Genomic DNA, 20,692 nt, shown 5'->3' on the forward strand with positions numbered 1-20,692 from the left:
CCTAATCTGTGGAAGAGGAAAGGGATTTTTTGTTCAGTGTTTTTTTTTTTTTTTTTAAATGAAAGTGAGTTTAATCGATGTGTATCATGGCAGTATGAATTCAAAAGGAAAAAAATTCCAGTGGCAATAACATCATCCGTAAGTTCTTAACTCCTTCCCACTGGGGAGTTTTACTTTTCCTACCATCTCTAGTAACTCTGGATTTTCTGTAGCAGTGTAGCACATCTCACCCCCAACAGAGGTGACTAAAGGCTGTGGGCATGAGGACAAGAAAGAATTCCCTCTCCATTATTATTGAGTTTTATCCACAGTTCCCTAAATGAGAAACAGCTTTACTGTTCAGCACACTTCACTGACATCACAAGGGTGATTCACTGTATTGTACACTTGAAACTAATAGTATACTGTGTATATTAGCTATACTGTAATTTAAATAAAAACTTAAAAAATATAATGTAAACCTCAGTGTTGTGATTGGGTATATCTGTATTCCCTATTAGGTATCCAATCTAAGCATTAAATGAAGTAGAGTAGCAATAAAAGTTTTTATTGTTTTTTGTTTTTAAAAGGTGACCTCATTAGTTCCCTAAGGAATACACAAGCAAGAGTGGGCCTCTTACAAGGGAATGTTAAAAAGTATTACACAGCATTCAAAGCAGGGCTCTGGGAGGTCAGGATGGGGGTCATTTTGAGGTGTCATTTATTCTAGCCTAAAACTATGAGGATATGAACTCACCTTTTGCCTTTCTCAGGAAGTGAACTTTATATTGAAGTATGATTAAGTAATTCCCCACTACACAAAACCTCACAGGGGTTACCAATCCTAGTTCAAAGACAAACATTCCCGAGCCTTCAGGGTTTGGGATATTGTGGGAATGAGAGGAAGTATCCTGGATTGGTAGTATAATAGAAAAGCAGTGATCCAGGAATTGGGAGACTCAGACTCTAGATTTAATGTGCCAAAGAGAAGCAGCATTTCCCCACGCTTCAGGGTATTTGGTTCTAACTAGGAAAAGTTAGACTGATCCAAAAGTCTCTGCAAAATAGCATTCTCAGAAGCCAAGCAACCTTAAAAAAAAAAAAAAAAAAAAAAAGATAATCATCACAGAAGAAGCTAACACATAAGGTTCACTAGGTGATAGGTGCAGGTCTAAGTCTTATATGTGTATTGAATTACTTAATCCTCACAGCTATCCTATGAGGTAGGTACTATTTCTATGCACATTTTTTATGGTGAAGAAATGGGGAGAGAAATTAAATGATTTGTGAGATCATACAACTTCAGAACTGGCAGGCCAGGAACTTGTGCAGAGCTCATCTGACTCCAGTGTCCTTGCTCTTACACACCACATTGCAAGCTCTGGTGGTGGTGGTGGTGGTGGTGGTGGGGTGTGTGTGTGTTTATTACATATTACATTCCTTTCCTCTTTGCTTAACCTCTTCTGTTCTCTTATTTGCTTTCTATTCCTCACTACTAAGCATTGTCATTCATTTAGGTGTAGTCTATTTTATGAATGAGGACCAGTTCCTGGGTTTGATCCAGAGGGACCCATCAGTCAGTCCAGAGGAGAACTGTCCCCTGGCTACGGCCTGTCACATTGACCCCACTCAGCGAAAGGGTGCTGCAGGTGGGCAGGAGTGAGGTCATTCCAGCTCATGGCCAAGCCATCTCCCAATGCCCACTGATTGAACATCTTTCTAGAGGAAAGTTAATGTTCTCTGGCCTCTTACGCTCAAGCTGGGATTGTTGCGCAACTTCCAACAGTGCTCTTCTATTTTCTTTCAGTTCACATAAAAATAATTCGTGATATTCAGTCATGAAGCAGAATTTATTTTTTTCTCTCTTAGACCTAAGGGCCTGAGAAGCCTTTTCATTTGCAGTAGATGGTGAGTTGATGCTTCACCATTTATCCCTTGCACAAATGCAGCTCAACCCAGACTGCTCAGGGCCCAAAGCATAGTCCTCATCACCAGCAGGCAAGAGGAAGTATATTAAATTTATATCAGTCAGTCCTCAAGATACTTTACTATCTCATTAATTTAACACCAATGGATTTAGAATTTAAATAACTAAATAAGGACTAGCCTAAACTTGAAACTTTTATGAGTTGTGAAGAATGGTTTGCAAAATAAATTAATGATATAAACACCATTTCAGAGCAAACGTTTAATTTACTGGAAGACAAACTACTTTTAATCTTTTTTTGGAGTAATTATAAATTAATATTACAATGTGCTCTTTAAATTAGTTTTCCCTGAGGTTCTCTATTAAGTATCATTATACAGAAATAAGGGAAAAGAACTGCATTCAACAGCTTAGGAAACTGGTATTTCTAAGTCTTTTGTTTAACAGCATGGTTTAATATTTTTGTATATGACATTATAGGTTGAAGGAAACCTTTAAAACTTCTTGAAATCCTTTTTCCTTGAAAAGAAAACCATGGTTGGCACGAATAAAATAATTCATTTTCAATATTCTTGAAAATATTGCCACGCAGTATAAGAACCAGGGGGTCTAAGATTTGAACAGAGGTTGTGACTGCAACATCCTTGCTCTAAAATACCACATTACGCAGCTTGGGTGATGGTGATGGAGGGTGTGGGGCAGGGTACACAGTGCAGTCCTTTCCTCTTCAGTTATTTTTTTGTTTCCCCTTATGTCTTTTCTACCAGCATTTTGGGGCATTGCCCAGATCATCATTTGCATGTAGGATGTCTTACCAATGAGTTACCTCTTCTGGGTTTAATCCCACAGGAGCCCACTGGGCAGTGGACACTCATCCCTAGCCATGGGCTGCCATGTTGACAGCATTCTATTGGATGGTTCATTGTAGATTCCCTTTGATAAGCATGAATTTCTAACTTGGGCAAGTCAGAAATTTCTACTTTGTTTATCAAACTGTAACACCAGCTGTCTAATTGTTACACATCTCTGCCTCTTTCCCCCAATACTGGTGTCTAAGTAGGTAAGCTTTTAAGTGTTTTCAAGTCCATGGTTTCTAATCCTGTGAGGAATTGTTTCTGCTATTTCGAGAAAAAAAATGTGTATATGAAGTAGTGCTAAGTGACATAGTAAAATGGTTAAGAGAGATAAGAGAAAGACTGAAAGATGTGTGGTTTTGTTATCCGGCTAATGGAATGTCATAATGTAACAACCACAGAGGAACTAGAGAGCACATCAGAGGAACATCCCTGTGCTCCCCTCATCAGGTGTGTCTGGTGGTACGAACCAGCCCATTTTATGGATGAGGGACTTGAAGGCCTTAGCAGGTGAGTTACACACCAAAGACTCAGTTATTTACAGAGTTATGAAATTTTGGAGTTAGAAATTGCAAACAAGGGGTCAAGGATTCTGGTCTCCTGTCTGGAATTGTTTTTCCTTTATTCCTTTGCTCTTAACATCTAGAGGATAGAAACTGAGAGTAGGAAAAAAAAGCCACTGTTTCTGAGATGTGGCAGTGTGAGCGGGATGTGTGCTGGACCCAGGGTGGGGATACCTGCATCCCATTTCCAGCCCTGTCATCTGATCTTGGTAAAAGCCATGAATCCTCTGGACTTCATCTGCTTCATCTAGCAATGAAAGGATTGGATGAAGTGAGAGACTTATCTTTCTTATTACCGTGTTAACAGATACTAATTAAGAAATCCAGTGCCTTGTAAAAATCTGGGGGGCAGAATGAGTATTGCAGTGCCGAGGCTGTTGGTTCTCTGGGAAGATTCTGGCAGAGCTCTTTGGGATGCCTCCCCCACAGGACATACTGCTAAATCATTGCTTTAGGTACCACTGTGGTGCAGTGGATGAGCTCTGAGTGGCATGGTCAAAGTCAAAGAGGCGCAAGGGCTTTCTTACCTCAGCTTGACCTCATTAAACCCACTGGACTATGACTTTGGCCATGTAAAGCAAATGTATTGGCTCAGAGCCCATCGGGGTTCTGAGGCTCTTTCTGAACGAGGAGTCAAGCAAGAAATGAGATGCATTTTATCTTACGCAGTCTGTACTGGGGATCTGCGGGGTCCAGGGCATGACACATGACATGAGAATGATAAAATGCACATCTGGGGCTTGCAAAACTGCTTTCACTTCCCTTGGTGGTAATCATGAAAAGAAGGCCAAACTGGAAACCAGAAGACTTAAACTCTAGGCCTGAATAGGCAGGTCACCTTGGAAAAGAGGGTAGCATCTTGGAGCCTGTTGGCCCCTTTCTAAACTGCGAGTTCTCGATGGATAGCTTCTAAATTTTCTTCTGATTCTAACAATTTGGGATTCTGTGTAATATTAGAACTTGATGAAACACAGTAAGGTTTCTTATGGGTCTATCTACATCCTAGAGACTAATTAAACGATATATGTATATTTATATACCAAGCCTTGCTGGGGCTTCCAGGAGTCTCGAGTCTTCTAGGAAAAGCTTCTGAATTTGGCTGCCACTTGAGCTAGGCTTTCTGACTGTACACTTGAGGACGGCATGTTTAGAGAAAAACAGAAGAACTGTGGCATCTCCTAATTATAGTTTAATCTTTTATACATGGAAGCTTTGAGGTTTTAATTAATGTTCAGAATTGGCAAAGTGCAGCCAGATCCAGGGGTAGTTGGATATTTTCAGGCCTGTGGAAAGTTAAATTGGCTACTACGACCATTTGACCTAGTTTATCCCCCTACGTGGAATGCAGTCTCCACTCCTCCAGTGTATTCCATTGGTAATTGGGTCTTGTTAAAATGTAGTTATCATACTTTTACTCGGTGAGGTCCAAAATGAGGCAGGTTTCTTACTTTAGATATTCAAATCATGCTAATATATTCTTTTTCTGAATTTTTCCTCTTATATAATCTTTTATTTGTATCCTATTTTCTGTGGTCTTCTATCAATTATTGCATTTCATGAGCACTTCAAGCTTACCTGAGAAGCTGGAGGGTAGAGTGGTGTTTCCATTTTAAAGAGGAAAAACCGAGGTTCAAGCACTGAAGTCCCACACCTAGAAGTGACCACAGTCCCAGTTATCTTTTTTCACAGTTCTGTTAGTAGTGAATGGATTGCCTTGTTCTGCTATTCAAAGGGCATCCTTGTTCAGGGCAGGTGAATATTTGCAAGGTCCTCACTGCTAACTAAATGTTGGCTCATCAGAGAGAATTACTCAAAAAAAAAAAAAAAAACAAAAAAAAAAAACACCACAATGTGAATGAGTAATCTATATTCTGCTGAAGGATATGAGTGGTTAAAGTGTACTTTGGAAAAGAATATTTTGTTTGTTGTCATAAAATTTATCAATATTTGGTAAGTGTAAACTGTGTGAGAAGGTCCTAGATAGAATAAAATGATCCTGTTGAGTTGGAAGAGAAAGGATATCCCAGAAAGAGTTTAAAAGAAAAATCAGAAAGGAGTAACTAGAAAAATTTAACTATAGAGCAACTACCTTGCCCATAAGTATGGTTTATTTTCTGAAAGTTTGAATTTTAAAACTTGTACACCCGATTCGATGCTGTCCTCTTCAGAGAAGTCATTGTGAGATGCCATTCTTGCCACTTATTACTTAAATTATATTTGGAACTTCTCTTATAATTGCTTTTGAAATAGACACTTAAAAAATCACATATCTTAATTCAGGTAAAGTCAGAATTATTCTGAACCATGTCCAGTAAAAAGGAAGGTACTTAAGCCAGGTGACTTATTTCTCTCTCTTTCCCTTCCTCTCTTCCCTTTCCTTCCTTTCTCCTCTTCCCCTTCCTAAAAAAAAAAAAAAAGAAGAAGAGAGAGAGAGAGAAAACTAAAATTTGTTTGCGTGTCTCATTAACCTTCTCTGTGAAGAGTTCCAGAAATTATTCGAAGCAATGCAGTATTATTGTAATAAGAACATACTTTCCAAATTAATTACATTGGGTGCTTAAATTCTGGTTTGTTAATTTAAAATATTTTGTTTTGTGTCTTTGTAATTCTTTCTTGGAACAAATTATATATGGCTTTGCCTGGAGTGTTGAGACTGTAAACTACAGGAGACCTGAGTATAATTTTCCAGCTGGTGATGGGCTTGAGCAAGCGGCGTGGAGCTAAGAGATGAGGGGCAATGCAGTGAATGGGGAAGATGCCACATGGAACATTGAGTTGAATTAGGAGTGCTACCCTTTTACCAATGGGAGGTGTCCAGAAAGAGCAGCCAGGGGATAAGAGGAGGGGACTTGAAGTCATGGCATGTGATAACTACACTAAGGAACAGGAAACATTAAACCTGACGTGGCATATGACTGTTGGGGTGGGGTGGTGAAGAGATCATGGGACTGGGAATGTGGCTTAACATGTTATCTCTGTTCCCAGTTAGCTGTGGGACATTGGGAAAATTTAATTTGACTTCTCTGTGCTTTGGTTTACCTATCAAAGCAAAATTCTAGAACTAAATGAGCTTAAGTTTTCTTCAAAGATTAAAATTTATACGTTAGCCATGATAAATGTCTTTGAATACTTGAAGAGCTTTCCTGTGGAAGAAGGATTAGACTAAGACTGTATAATATCTAAGGAGAGGGCCAGGATCTAGGGGTTCCAGGGGAGCAAATTTCAACTTGAAGTAAAAACAAAACCAAAAACCTTTGCCCATCAGTGAGATAGCTACATTGAGGTGGAAGGTGCCGTGATAGCAAGAAGAACTAAGAGAGCCAATCTTACGCTGTAGAGGGAAAGCATAAACTGTAACAAGTGGTGAACTAGTTGATCATGAAAGTCTCTTTTAGTTCTGAGTATCTCTCTTCTTTTGTGGTCCTCGGTGCTCTTGATTGCATTTGTGAAGACCGTAAGACCAGAGAATGACAGGCTGAAGCCCAGGTGGCTCTAGAAGTAAGAAGGTGTTCCATGAGGGTTTGGCTCATGCTCTCTAGTCATCTTTAAAATTGCCTGAAGGATATGCATCTTAGTATCCTTGTTGCTTAACCAAAGGTTACCTGGATGAATGAAGAATCTCACAATTTCACTGAATAAGAAGACTTAGAAGGAGAACATTTCGGCTGCCTTCTGATGCATTCTTCTTCCCTTCAGTGTGTTAGGAACTGTTGTCATGAAAAATCTGAAGCCCCTTGGAAACCTTGCAGAGACATGTCGCATAGCGGCATCAGGCCCAAGGCTCTAGAGTAGCATGTCATGTGAAAACTGGGCTAATCATTATTGACTCCTTGGGCCCTTATGGTAAAGGGACATTAATTACCATCCCCACAGTTGCACTAATGTGGTTGTAATGAGCACGCCTGTGGGAATCCCTAGCGAGGGAACCCTTCCTCAGGTCAGAGCAGTCAACAGGGGAATGGTGTGAGCTGTAGGTGCAGGTGTGAGGAGGAAGACCGTTTCATTGGTCTGACTCTAGTTACTTCCGGAGTTCCTGGTCATTTATGTGCCTGTGCCTGGAATACTTTCTAAAATACCTCCCCTCCTTCCCCACAAACCCCTGGGATTTTCTGTTCACTCTACACAAATGCAATAGCTCTGGCTTCCCGATACATCTTGTGCAACCAGTGCAACCCTGACTGCTGCACTTATCACACAGCTCTTAGAAATATGGGCTGGGCTGCATCTTAATAAGCGTTCAAAAGTGTGTGCATATTTCTGGGAGGCAGAGAGACCTAGTGCTCAATATGCCACCTTTCTTAGCAGAACATTGTCTTGGTACATTCCCACTTTCTTTTCTTCTACAACCTTCACCCTTTAATGGAGTCCTTCTAGAAGTGAATAATTGTTAATGCTTAAGGAGGGTTGACTATGGACCAGGCCTTGTGGTAAGTTATCTCATTCAAGCCTTACAGACCTAATCAAGTAGGTTTCTTTTTATCTTTTCCTATTATTCCTATTATTTGAAAGTTTGGAATTCTGTGCAAACCAAATGGGAGCTGGAGGGATACCAGTTTTCTTGGTAATATTTGTATATCGATGTGTCTGTCTCCATTTACCTTTCTCTCTCTCTTCCTAACTATCTTGTTGTTGGCTTACCTTCTTCATACCAGTAACCTTTTCTTTTATTCTGTCTTTACAGGTATCTGATCAATGTCACCTTTGAGGGAAGAAATCTGTCCTTCAGTGAAGACGGCTACCAGATGCACCCGAAACTGGTGATAATCCTTCTGAACAAGGAGAGGAAGTGGGAGAGGGTAGGACATATCTTTTGGCAATTCTCGAGCAAAGTAGATGGGATAGGGCTATAAGATTTTGCAACACATTCAGGGAAAACCAAACCAAACCTTGATTTTGGTTTCTGAGCTGGGAAGTAAGAGGGCAGTATTTTGAAGAACATAGGAGAAGCTGTTTCTCAAACTTGCATCTTTATTTTCTTGCTCCTTTGGTTAATCAAGAGACTATTTTCTTTATGCATTACCATTTTTATTGGTTATGGTACTGTCTGAATCATGACTTTGTCCTAATGGAAGAGAGTATACGTGTATAATATAACATAATTTGGTGAAGAAGTCAAATCAGTGATACGATTCAGAAATTGTATCCTACATAGTATCCTGGGGAAGTTGATGAAACCTAATTTGTAAGCACGCAGGTTTGAATTTACTGTGATTGCAGGTTTGCCGTGCTAGGCTTTTTTCAGGACCTCTCTCACTGCCAGCTGATCCCAGTGTCTGAAACTCTACCAATTGGAAATTAATTTCTGTGGGTGCTGGACTACTGGTGCTGGACTACTTAGGCTCAATTTCTAGCTCCTCTACTCACAAACTTGTCTACTTAAGACCTTGGACAAATCTCTTAACTACTCTGCCTCAAGTTTCCTCATCTATAAAATGGGATTAAAGAACAATAGTACCAGGATGCCTGGTTGGCTCAGTTGGTTAAGTGGCTGCCTTCGGCTCAGGTCAGGATCCCAGGGTGCTGGGATCGAGTCCCACGTCCGGCTTCTTGCTCAGCGGGGAGCCTGCTTCTCTCTCTGCCTCTGCATGCTGCTCTGCCTGCTTGTGTGCTCTCTCTTTCTCTCTCTTCCAAATAAATAAATAAAAATAAAAAATCTTAAAAAAAACCCAATAGTACCAAGATCACAGCATTGTTATGAAGATTAAATATATTAATATACATAAACGACTTAGGTGGCTGGCACATAGTATGTACTTAATAGGTATTTGCTTTTATTGTTATCCCTGATTCCTACTTAAATATAGAAGTTCCTGAGAGTAACGTCAGCCTTGGTGTTTCTTTTGTATGTTCTTCAGGTCATTTGTTCTTTGAGGTGCTCTGCTGAGAAATGGTTCTATGGATAAATAAGGTTGGGGATGACACCCTCTGCTTTCTCATTCTGGGAGCTTCCTAGAACATGTCAACTTTAGAAAGTTCAGAGGAGTCCTATCAATAGCAAAGAACCATCTTTAATTTTACTTAAATCTGGTATTTCCCGAATTTGTTTTACTCTGAGACACTTTTGTTCATGAAATTCCTGTTCTGTAAAACATGCTGTGATACACTGATTTAAGACAATTTCTATAGACTCTGTGGATCAGTTGGCTGAAACAAACGTCAGGATGTCAGCATGGTTCTGACTGGAATGGGGACCAGACTATATATTTCTAGAAGGAATAGCCAGGAAAAGAGACCAGGGATAAATTTCTTGAAATTCACCATCTCGAGAGAGCCCTGGACAGGTAGTTGTGTGAATGCTCACCTGGGAAACAGCACGTGTGGCTCACGTAGTGGAAACCCGGGGCCTTATTCTTCAAGTTGAAAGAACTCTATCTATCCTGTAGTTCCTTACCTCAGGGCACAGCTACAAGGCAGAGAACATCTCTTGCATTCTTGATTAATGTTGCACTCCCTCTGCTGAGTTATCATTTGTTCAGAAGTGCTTTCCCCTGGGCTCCTGCTCTTCACCCAATCAAGCCGCTTTCACTGCTGCTATAGAGACATAATAATTTAAGAAGTATTCTGGGACCTCATGTAAAACACGTACTTCTGTGTGTCTCCAGGAGAAGGGTTATTACTAACTGAGGCTTCATACGTGGATCAGAGATGTCCAGCTGGGGTAGCTTTGATGCAGTAGACTCATGATGCCTGCCTCAAGTATGGGGCATCTCACACCTGTCTTTCCTTAAAGAGACACCACTTCCTGTCACTCATGCTGACTCCTCTAGGCTAGAATCTGAGGCCTGTGACCAGCCCCCACTTTCCAAAACTAGACACACCTCCCTGGGATATGGATCCCTTCCCTTCTTAACAATTCTACCTTTACAGTAGCTCTTGAATTTATTCCTCCTTATATGAGCCAGGAGCCATGAGATAATTTTTTAAATGGGCCACCCTGTCCGTGATGCCTACCTTTATCCATTCAGATAAGTCCCAGACATGGCTACTAGAATGAGTTTCCTAAGGCACAACTCTGATTACATTCTTTCTCTGCCCAAAACTTGCTTGGAGTTTCTGTGGTTTACGCATCAGGCCCAGGCTTTCTCCTTGCATTTAGGACTCTGATCTACCTTTCAAGGTCTATCTTCTCTCCCTTGCTATTTCTTGTCTCACCATCAAGCTACACTGGGCTCTCTCTGTACATCTTGCTTCCTACAGTGTGGCATGACGTTTCCTTTTTCTGGAATGGGTGGTCCAATTATATAAATCATAACCATCCTTTGAAACCCAATTAAAATATTATTGTCTTCTCTGATCTTTGACCGAGATACAATCTCTCACATTCTCTTGTCCCCTGTAGCTTTTGTTTCTACCTCTGTTGTAGCACTGTCAGATCTGTTGGTGTGAGAGTTGCATGTATGTGTGCTTCCAAATGGCAGAGGCTGTGTCTTTATATCGCTTTGTCCTCCCAGCAACTAGACAAGCGTATTGCATAGAGCAATTCAGTAAGTATGTGTCAGATGAATGAGAACCATTGCATAATACAAGAGTCTAAAATCTATCATTAAGAATCCAAGTTTATGCTATTGCCCTTGATGCAATACCTCTTTTTTGAGACAGAGGAGAGATAAAATCTTTATGTATATTGAGTTTTCATAGATCATACTTTGAATGTACTAGGGGAGCTTGTTATTTAAAGAAAGTCTGTGGTTAATCTTTTTACAAGGCTTTTTGGGAGGCAGTGCGATCAGAGAAAATTTTCATGCTGACTTGGTTAAATTAGGAAACATTGTTAAAGAGAGGGGGGTCTTTACTGTTTATTGAGTTCACAGAGCCAGGAGGCTCCCCAGTGTGGAACCCCTTGTTAGGGCTCACTTGTGGGCAGGAAGGGTGGCAGGAACCAGGCACAGACCTAGAACATGTCTGAGATATGCTGAAATTGTGCCCTGGGAAGTATACATGGGAAGTATTTTTTCCCCATTATCCTGGCCCCCAGGATGCTCTGTATTCTCAGGATTTCTGATGCCATTCTAGAAGGTTCCATGTGGTCAGGGAAGATTTAGTGGCTGTGGACTCCATAGAGGTAGACACAGGGCAAAGAGTCTTCAGTGAGGAGATGGACCCTGGGAAGATAAATGGAGAAGGAATCTAGATTTGTGGAGGAAATGAGGGCTAAAAGACAGGACCCACAGCTTCTGGTCATGCCCCTAACTAGCTAGGTGACCTGCTCTTTTCACCTTTCTGGATCTTTCTTTTCTCACATCTAAACCCATGGCATGAGATTAAGAAGACTTCTAGAGTCCTCTCTGGCTCTAGCTTCTGGGATTGCAAATTCCACATTGCAAATAAGTAAGGGCTTGGAATGGAGTTGGGGTGTGAGCTGAAGCATATGAAAGGAACCTGAGTTTGTTTCTAAGAACAGTAGCTCCCAGGAATATTTGTCATTCTTGTCATAAATACCATCTCCTAAGAAGGCCTTCCTTGATGACTCGAGCTAATGTTGCCACCTAGTCAGAACAGCTGATTTTAATTTTCTTCAGTGTATTTTCTACCTAATGTTTTGCCTGTTTGCCTGATTGCTTATTGCCCATCTCTTCACACCAGGACAGATGCTTCCTGGAAGCAAGGACCTTGTTCACCTCTGTAATCCTAACACTTATGAAGAGCGCCTGGCCCACAGTGACCACTCAAAGGATAACTGTTAAATAAGTGAAGAACCCATATGCTTAGGGGTGTTAGTTCACTTCCGCCTGAAAGTCTCCCAGGTAGACAGACTGGTTTACTGAAGAGCATGGGAGAGCAGGGGCAGGCCCCTCGGTGGGTGTGAGCAGCGCAGCTTTGGGGTATAGGGTGGGGGGCCATTTTAGCGAGGCCCAACTTCCCAGGGGTGGCAAGCCTCAGCAGCTTTCAACAAGAAGCCTCGGGCTGAGGAAGACGCCCTCAGATGCTGGTGTAAACCATGTGATGGGCCATCGCTATATTCTTTCAGGCTTTAAAAAGGAGTCTCGTGACCGTTGTCTTATATATCTGGCTCCTTCTGAAAGACTTGAAGTCCAGGCAACATAATCTGGGACTGAGCATGGTTCTGGAAATCAGAAAGAGCCAAGATGAAACTAAAGAGGTACTACACATTGGCTAATGGAATTTAAATGATTAAAAAAAAAAAAGCTGAGTTGAATGTCCCCTGTTGCCATTTATCAGCTGCATAATAAACCAGGCGACCAAACCACCTGACTCTACTTCCCTTTTGTAAAATAGGGTTTTACACTGTTATAAAGATCAAAGGAGATTTTATAGTAAAACACCAGTTAATAGTGACTGCAACATTGGCAGTATTCAACAGATGTCGGTCGGTGCCCTCCTTCTTCACTGAGGTAACATTGCGCTCAGTTCTAAATCAGATGGTACAGAAGGGGATCCAGTAAAAAGAACATCCTCTTACCTGCGATTCTCGGTTCCCCCATGTCCCTCCCCTGAGAAATCATTGTTTCCAGGGTCTTATGTATTTTCTCTGAAAACACTTAAAGCATATAAAAATTTTATGTATTTACTCAACCTCCTTAAAAAAACAAACAAACAAACAAACAAAACAAACAGCTCCTGCTCTTGTGAACTCTTAAGGATATCCTATGTAAGTAGCTACTAGGGAGGCATGGGGCGGGGGCTAGCCTAGCGGAGAGCTCTTTGGATCAGAATCACACTCACAGAAAGCTGAATAATCTCTTCGGTCTGTAGGGACACGGAAAAGACCGTTTCACAGGGAGTGCACACATACATGTGTGCAGGGGCAGCATGGGGGAGTTGGAAAGGGCAGGGGATGGTTGACAAATGTGTGCAGAGTGGCTTTATTTGTAAGTCTTGTCTCTAAGTGTGGGACAGCTGCATTGACTTGCATTAAAAATAGTCTGGCTGGGAGAAGCACTTCCAACGAGCATTCAGGCTTCTGTCTTTATCAGAGCCTCTCATGATGTGCTTCATTGCTACCGCTCTCTGCTTCCATTTAATCGTTCCTAAAATGGGGATAATAAAAATGAAATGCAGTGGGGGTGTGTTCTGAGTAATGACTTCAAGAAATGATGATGGTGCATTTTCAGGCTGTAAGAGGTAAACAGTCTTTGGAGGGACTGTCCGGGTCTGAATCGCAGGAGAGTATGTATGGGTTACCTCTCTGCTTGCCTTTCCCCAAGGATAGGAGGCGGATTTTATAAGCCCACTTCCTCTTCTCTGCCTCAACCTATCGGGAAATGCCCTTCTTTATGTAGATTAAAACAGTCTCAGTTCATCTGGTCATATTTTGGCTCCCCAGATCCCAGTTATCATCCAAGGCTTGCACTGCTGAAATATTACAGCTCCCTCTACCCCTGACAGAAGGGCTAGGAATAGAAGTACTTAGCACACACTGCTGGGCCTGTAACAGTATTTATGAATTAATGGATCAATCGTGGGGAGAGAAGAAGGGTACTAAACCGGTAGAAGGAAAGTCCCCAAGAGTGGCAACAGCAACAACATAATAAGACCAAATGCTCTACCAGCATCTGGAGCCTGGGATGGAGGAGGCAGGTTATGAGATGCTATATGCCTCCAACAGCCTCATAGCCAGGAGACAGCGGCAAGTCCAGGCTGGGGTTGCTCTGCAATGCAAGCACCTGAGGGTGAGGGGGATCGTATTCCAGAATGATCCGTTTGGTGATGATACGACAGAGGTTGATTGCTACTGCGGCAGGTGCTGCTTGAAAGTTGTTAACTGACAAAATAAACAGCCACTCCATCTCCTCCCAGGCATGCGTGCACGTGTGCACACACATGCACACTCACATAAACAAATGCACACACATACACGCAGACACACCACACCCAGACACACACAGATACACACAGAGACACACAGAGACACAAACATATACACACATATACACAGACACAGACACATACACATACACACACACAGAGACACACACATACTCAGTCACTCACGTCCAAACTGACAGACTGCTCATGAGCAGGAACCCGTCTGTTTGGTTATCTGCGGTGTGTCTGTGCACAGCCCAATGTGAGACATTACTGAGTAAATACTCTGTGACAGCCCGAACACACCTGTGCAGTGTTCCACCTCCCACCCTTGAAGGAGGGGCCAGGGAATAATCCGAGCTCTCTTCAGACTCCACAGAGGTTGTCCAAGGAGGTGAAACAGAAGCTTCTCATGTTGGGGGTGTTTGTTCTGGGTCTCCTGATACTGCCATTTGACAACATGCTATTTTTAGCAACTTGAAACTGAGAACTAATGTGCATCATTGGATTAAGGGATTAGAAAACAGGATCCGTGGAGGAAGGCTATGGGAATTGGGTTTGTTAAGGGGAAGAAGAAAAGGCATCGAAGTGATGACTTACTCTCTTTAAATGTATGAAGACTTAGTGTACCAAGTGTTGAGATCAGCTGTTCACTTTCTCCTCTGAGACAGAACCAGATAAGTGGGCTTAAGATCAAGCAGAGAGGATTTATATTAGCTATAGGGAGGACTTCTTAATAGAGAGAAGTTTTGAGTAGTGGAAATGTTAACACCACCAGGGGATGACTTCGGAAGTCCTAAAAATGGGATATGTCCTCCTCGCTCTGCAGTATACAGCCCAGCCCAAACAACCGTGCATGAAGTATGTGGCTTTAATTTTTCCTTCCATTCTCCCTCCCTCCTTCCCTCCCTCTCTCTCTCTCCCCCCTTCTTCCTTGTGCTTTCCTGCCCTTCCTTTCCACAAAGAATTTATTGAGCACCGACCATGAACCAAACATTGCCCCCACCAAATTAGTGTTGTAGCTTTCCTAGTGGCTGGGAAGGAAAAGGAGAAACAACATTTATGATTTTCTTATAAAGATAATTTATTAAAAGACTCACTATAGACATTTTGCTTACTAAAAACACTTGTGGGGGATAAGATAAAATTTACCATTATATATACCTACAAAAGTATTTCAAAGAGAGGGGAGCCTGGGTGGCTCAGTTGGTGAAGCGTCTGCCTTCAGCTCAGGTCATGATCCCAGGGTCCTGGGATGGAGGCCTGCATCAGGCTCCCTGCTCAGCAGGGAAGCTTGCTTCTCCCTCTCCCTCTCCCTCTCCCCCTTCATGCTCTCTCTATCTCTCAAATAAGTAAAATCTTAAAAAAAAAAAAAAGGTATTGCAAGGGCAAAGGTGCTTACTATGACACTTAAAATGTCTATAACTTAAGGTGGTGTTTCAATCTTACTCTTTGACATGGTCCAATAGTTGTGTGGATGTTTCATCTTTCTTGGTTAGTAGAGACTCTGCTCCTATTCATGACCGTGGCTTACAAACGGAATGCCTGAATGACATGTTTTGGCTGCCTTTCTGAGTTGTGGTTATCACAGCCTCTCCTATCCAAGTGTTCCCCTCTTGTTCCCTGAGCTCCCAGAGCCATGAAACACCCTGTTCATTAACCCCTTTCCTGGGGTTCCAGAAAGATTCCACTGGGTGGAACACTGGTCTCAACACTGCTCTTATTACACTTGGTCCACAGCATCGAATCTAAAAAAAATTTGAAGAGAAGAACAGGATGTATTGAGGGAAGAGACTTCAAAAATGTCATTTCAGAAAGGCTAGTCATCTTCATGTTGGTCGTCAGCCGCTGAACAAAGGGATGAAAGAACAAGATAACCTTGGTTGACTTTACTTTTGAAACCTATACATGCTGATGGAAGAGGAAAAACAGGCTTGAATGTGGAGAGTGAAGCTCTGGCATAACAAAACACAGTAAAGAGGAAAGCACCCCCCAAAGTAAAAGGTGGCTGTCATCCATCTTGTTTAAGTTTTATGGAGATTCTCATTTCATGATAATTATCAGTGGTTGGCTCTTGAATCCTCTGAACTCTCTTTCTAATTTCCAGGTTATAATACTTCTTCCACTAGTGGTATTGAAGAAGAGATAGTGGTATACAGGTTAGAAGTCTCTTGTGTTTATATGCAGGTCAAAACATGTAGGATTTTCTTATCGTAAAGTCTGTAAATACTAAATATTAAATCTTTGTATTACATTTCTTCCACTTCTCACTGATGCTTTTTTCTGTGTATGTTGTGTGTGTGTAACACAGGGAAATACAGTAGAATTGAGAGTACAAATTTTTTTCTTTAAGATTTTATTTATTTTTTTTGACAGAAAGAGACGTCACAAGTAGGCAGAGGGATAGACAGAGAGAGAAGGGAAAGGAGGCTCCCTGCTGAGTAGAGAGCCCATTGTGGGGCTCAATCCTAGGACCCTGAGATCATGACCTGAACCGAAGGCAGAGGCTTAACCCACTGAGCCACCCAGGTGCCCCGAGAATACAACTTATGAACAGCTTATAATCTACTTTCGTCTCTTACTATAATAGTGTGGATGTTTTCCCATTTCGTTATTATCCAAATCATGAAACTTGATGAATGTCTAATATCCCATCATGAGAATATATCCTATTTATGTAGACTGGTCCTTCTTGACCAGATGTTTGTGTATTAAATAAAGACTGATACTCATGAAAGTAATTACAGAGTTTTTGATGGTCCAACTTTGATGCCATAAGACTATTTTTCAGAGTAACAAGTTTGACCACTTTTCCTGTTATCTAATGTCCCTAGATGCTAAAAATGAGAGTCCTTAAGCTGAGAATTGCTTGGGTAATATTAATTCACTAACAGCCAATGGACATAGATGTAATTGGAATGGAAGGTTCTCCTTTGTGATTCCTGGTCTGCAGGGTCTTCTGGAGGTTTTTTTTTTTTTTTTTTTTCCCTTTTGATCTTCTGGTTGAGTGTGTTACCCTCTAACTTTGCTGATAAGAATATTTCTTATGTTTAATAGTTGTAACAAACAGAGAATGGGGTTGGCCATGTGGTTATCTGTCTGCAGTTTTCATCATTGGGATCATTGTCTCGAGAGTTAGAGGCTTGGAAAATTCAGACCCATTTTCCCAAGGAACTCGTAGGCCTCATGCTTGGTGTGTCAACCCTTCTTGAGGTATTTTGTTCTCCATGGCACAAGAGGCAAGGAGGAAGAGCGCTCAATCCCCTTCTTGCACCAGTGGGGGCAGCCCTTGTCTAACTCATGTGATCTATAGGCTGGTGAGCCCTCCACATTGTCCAGGCCTCTCTAACAGGGTGCTATTCTTTTTATACTTTTACGTATACTTTCTACATACATTCATGGCATGTCGACTTGCGCTGAGATCTGAAGTTTGACATTAAAACTATAATATCTGGATGTCCTATACACACAAGCTCTATTGACTTAGCATGACAAGATCATCTGCTTTGGGTTTTTCCTGCAGTGATGATGGATTTGTACTAGTCCGTACACAACCTCGCTCTCTGCAATACTTATATATGAGAGCTGGCCTGGAGCAGGATAAACAGAATCCATGTACACAAGGAGAAAAGCTCTGACCTTGGCATGTTAACTCTGCTAATCGGCCTGCAATACAAAGCTTTGAAAGGAAGTATTGGCCAATGAAGAAAATAAATGGTCTTCAAGAATGAAAGCTATTAACAAAAAGCCTGGATACAAATCTCTTACAATAGCCACTGAACTCCAATCCTTTGGACTGATTTTATTATTTTCTCTATTAGAATTATCTCTATTCATAATTTGGCAAACACTTGGTTCATTGATGGGGAACATTTGGTTATATGTACATGTATGCATGTCTCTCTATCTGTATGTATGCATAGATCTATTCTATATTTACATAGAGACAGAGAGCTGGGAGGAGAGAGGGAGGGTTTGAGATGGCTTGGAAGTTCTCATCTGGTATAATCCAGGTGTTCTCCGCTGTCATAATGGCTGCCCACTGCTGGTTTAACAGGTATTCTAGGACTTGGCTCTGTCAGTTAAATGTTCTGAAGGTTTAAACTTAAAGCAAATCTGTGCTAGGGGAAAGGCGAGAAGAAAAGTGTGATCTTGGGGAGGCAAATAAAGAGACTGATGGGCATCTAGTAGAGGAAAACCATTCCCCTTTGCTATATTTTCCAGGGGACACGACATTCTGTGTTTATGCCAAACTGCTCTAGATAGCCTTTCGCATTTTTCTATTTCAAGTGTTTGGTGTAGGATATCTTCTAAAATCATTGTCTTTGGCTATTCCTGTATTATGTACCATTTTTCTTCATTCATCCTCTAGGGAAAGGAACTTGCTGGCAAAGGAACAGAATAGTACCTCGCAAGTAGAATTTCTGGTGGGTAGTTAAGCCACCTCAGCATTCTCTTTATAGAATAGTAAAACAAACAAGACCTTTATTTTCCCTCTAGGAGAAGGGAAAGATGTGCAGTTCTAGAACAGGCTAGCCTAGAACTGAGCTTTGGCCATTGAGGCAACTGACATTGATAGAACACTTTATTAACAAGGTGGTTTACCAGGAACTTTAGTGTATATGATCTCATTTTGATTCCTATTAAACCTTGGCATATGCTTGTACAGATAAGTAAACTGAGACTCAGGTCACATGATTTGCCCAAAGGCACACAGATGAGGGGCAGAGCTGGGTGTAGACATTTATATCCAGCTCCACTGACGTCCCGTATACATTGTGCCTTAACAGGTGAAAGCTAGAAGAATACAACTAGACTGATAGGACCAAAGTGTAGCAACATTAGTGGGAACAGTTGTGTAGACCAGAGGACAAATCACACCATGGAAACGCTTGAGACAGGGAAGTAGTAGCTGTTAGCCCAGATCGTGACTGGCTATTTCAGAGTAACATTTTCCTGAGATCAACAAAAAGGAAGAAGGGAGAGAGGGGGGAGGACAGGGGCAAGAAAGAAAAGAACAATAACACACAAAAAAAGCTTTTCTGTATTTCTGTATCCCTGTACCTCCTCACTGCCTATTATTACACACACACACACACACACACACACACCCTCTTTTCAGTGGAGAGCAAGAACCTATCTCCTCAAAACTATGAGGACAAACACATGTCTTTCACTAATAAAGGCATAGCCACCTACAGAAACAGCTGTCCAGGTCCTGATCTCGTCGAGGGGATTTTCTAGGAAACTGTTATCTTCTGCATACCAGGCTCTTCTAAAAGGCAGCCGCCATGCTGGCGGTGCTGGGGCCACGCAGCCCCCTTGATCAGACAGCAGCTGGAAGTGTGGAGAAATGGTGAAACACCAAGGGGAATTTAAAATAGCTGACCTACAAAACAGCCCTTAAATCTTAGGAGACTGACATGAAATTTTAACTTAGCTTTACATAAAACACAATCAACCAAATATTTTATGAACTCAACTCACTAAAAGAGAGGAGTTTGGGGACCTCATGTAAAACAAGAGGAAGGTTCATTAAGATTACATATATCTTACATTAAATATATATATCTTTCATATATATAGTTGAAAGAGCCAAATTCAATGAATAAGAACACTCATATCCTGTGATTCATCACAGCCGATTAAATGTGTCCCCAAATGCAGTTGTGGGTCTCACTGCAGTACATGTTAATTTAAGAGGGAGGAGTATTTTTTTATTTAAATTATCATCTATTTATGTTTATAGTTCTCTGTCTTTGGCGAGTGACACTTGTCTCACATTTACAGTAATGGGAAATTTTTAAGTGCATTTCTAAAAGGAAGACTATTGCGTATATTAAATTAAAAATAGCCTAGGTGATACGCAGATATGGACAAAATTGCTTCAGTGGTGACTGAATGAGGGAAATTTGGGAAATGGTTCCACAGGACAAAGTGTACTCCCTACCCCAGCCCACGGGTCACAGCATTCAAGACTGACCCACCTTCCCATTTCCTTCGTCCTTCATCTCCCTGCATTTAGCCCCCACGCCAACGTAATTGCCACTAGAGCTTCTCCAACACTTCTTGTACTTTTATGCCTATGTGCCTTTGCTTATGCTCTCCCTTTAACCCTGGATCATTAAACGTGTCCTTTCAGGCATAGTTTAAAGGCCAAGAGGCATCATAGCTCACCTCTGCACAGCACAGTGATTTGTCTACAGAAGCATAAATGAATGTTGTTCCACCTTTCTTTTCCTCAATTTCATCTATAAAATGGGAAGAATAGCCATGAGGATCAAGTAAGTTTTAATTCATGTCAGATTCTTAGTACAGTATCTGGTTTGTAGCAAGTGCTTTGCAAATGTTCAGTTGCTTTACTGAACGTATTGTAAACCAGTGATAACACAATCGAAATTGGGTTCTAGACAACAAGAAAGGGAAGAGAAATGACAATGGCATACACAGAATGAAGTTGAATTTTGGGCTTAGTCACAGAAAGAAAGGCACTGGGAAATAGCAGACTTCTTGACATGCTCAGTGATAAATCCGTAATGAGCCACCTTTCCTCCTTTGTTGTTAAACTTTTTGCACAAGGATTTTTTTTTAAAGATTTTATT

The 20,692-nt window shown here is 41.4% G+C and overlaps 1 protein-coding gene across 2 annotated transcripts in view; it reads left to right on the top strand.

Moving 5' to 3' along the window:
• The window catches only part of GRIN2B (glutamate ionotropic receptor NMDA type subunit 2B), a 403,956-nt gene that overhangs the window by 290,651 nt on the left and 92,613 nt on the right, over positions 1–20,692 (top strand). For both annotated transcript variants that reach the window (XM_059186007.1, XM_059186008.1), the window contains one exon: positions 8,005–8,119. In XM_059186007.1, coding sequence (XP_059041990.1) covers positions 8,005–8,119 — 115 coding nt within the window. The remainder of the gene's footprint in view (positions 1–8,004; positions 8,120–20,692) is intronic.

The sequence above is a fragment of the Mustela lutreola genome, chromosome 8 (genome assembly GCF_030435805.1).
Source record: "Mustela lutreola isolate mMusLut2 chromosome 8, mMusLut2.pri, whole genome shotgun sequence".
In the NCBI taxonomy this organism is placed as follows: domain Eukaryota; kingdom Metazoa; phylum Chordata; class Mammalia; order Carnivora; family Mustelidae; genus Mustela; species Mustela lutreola.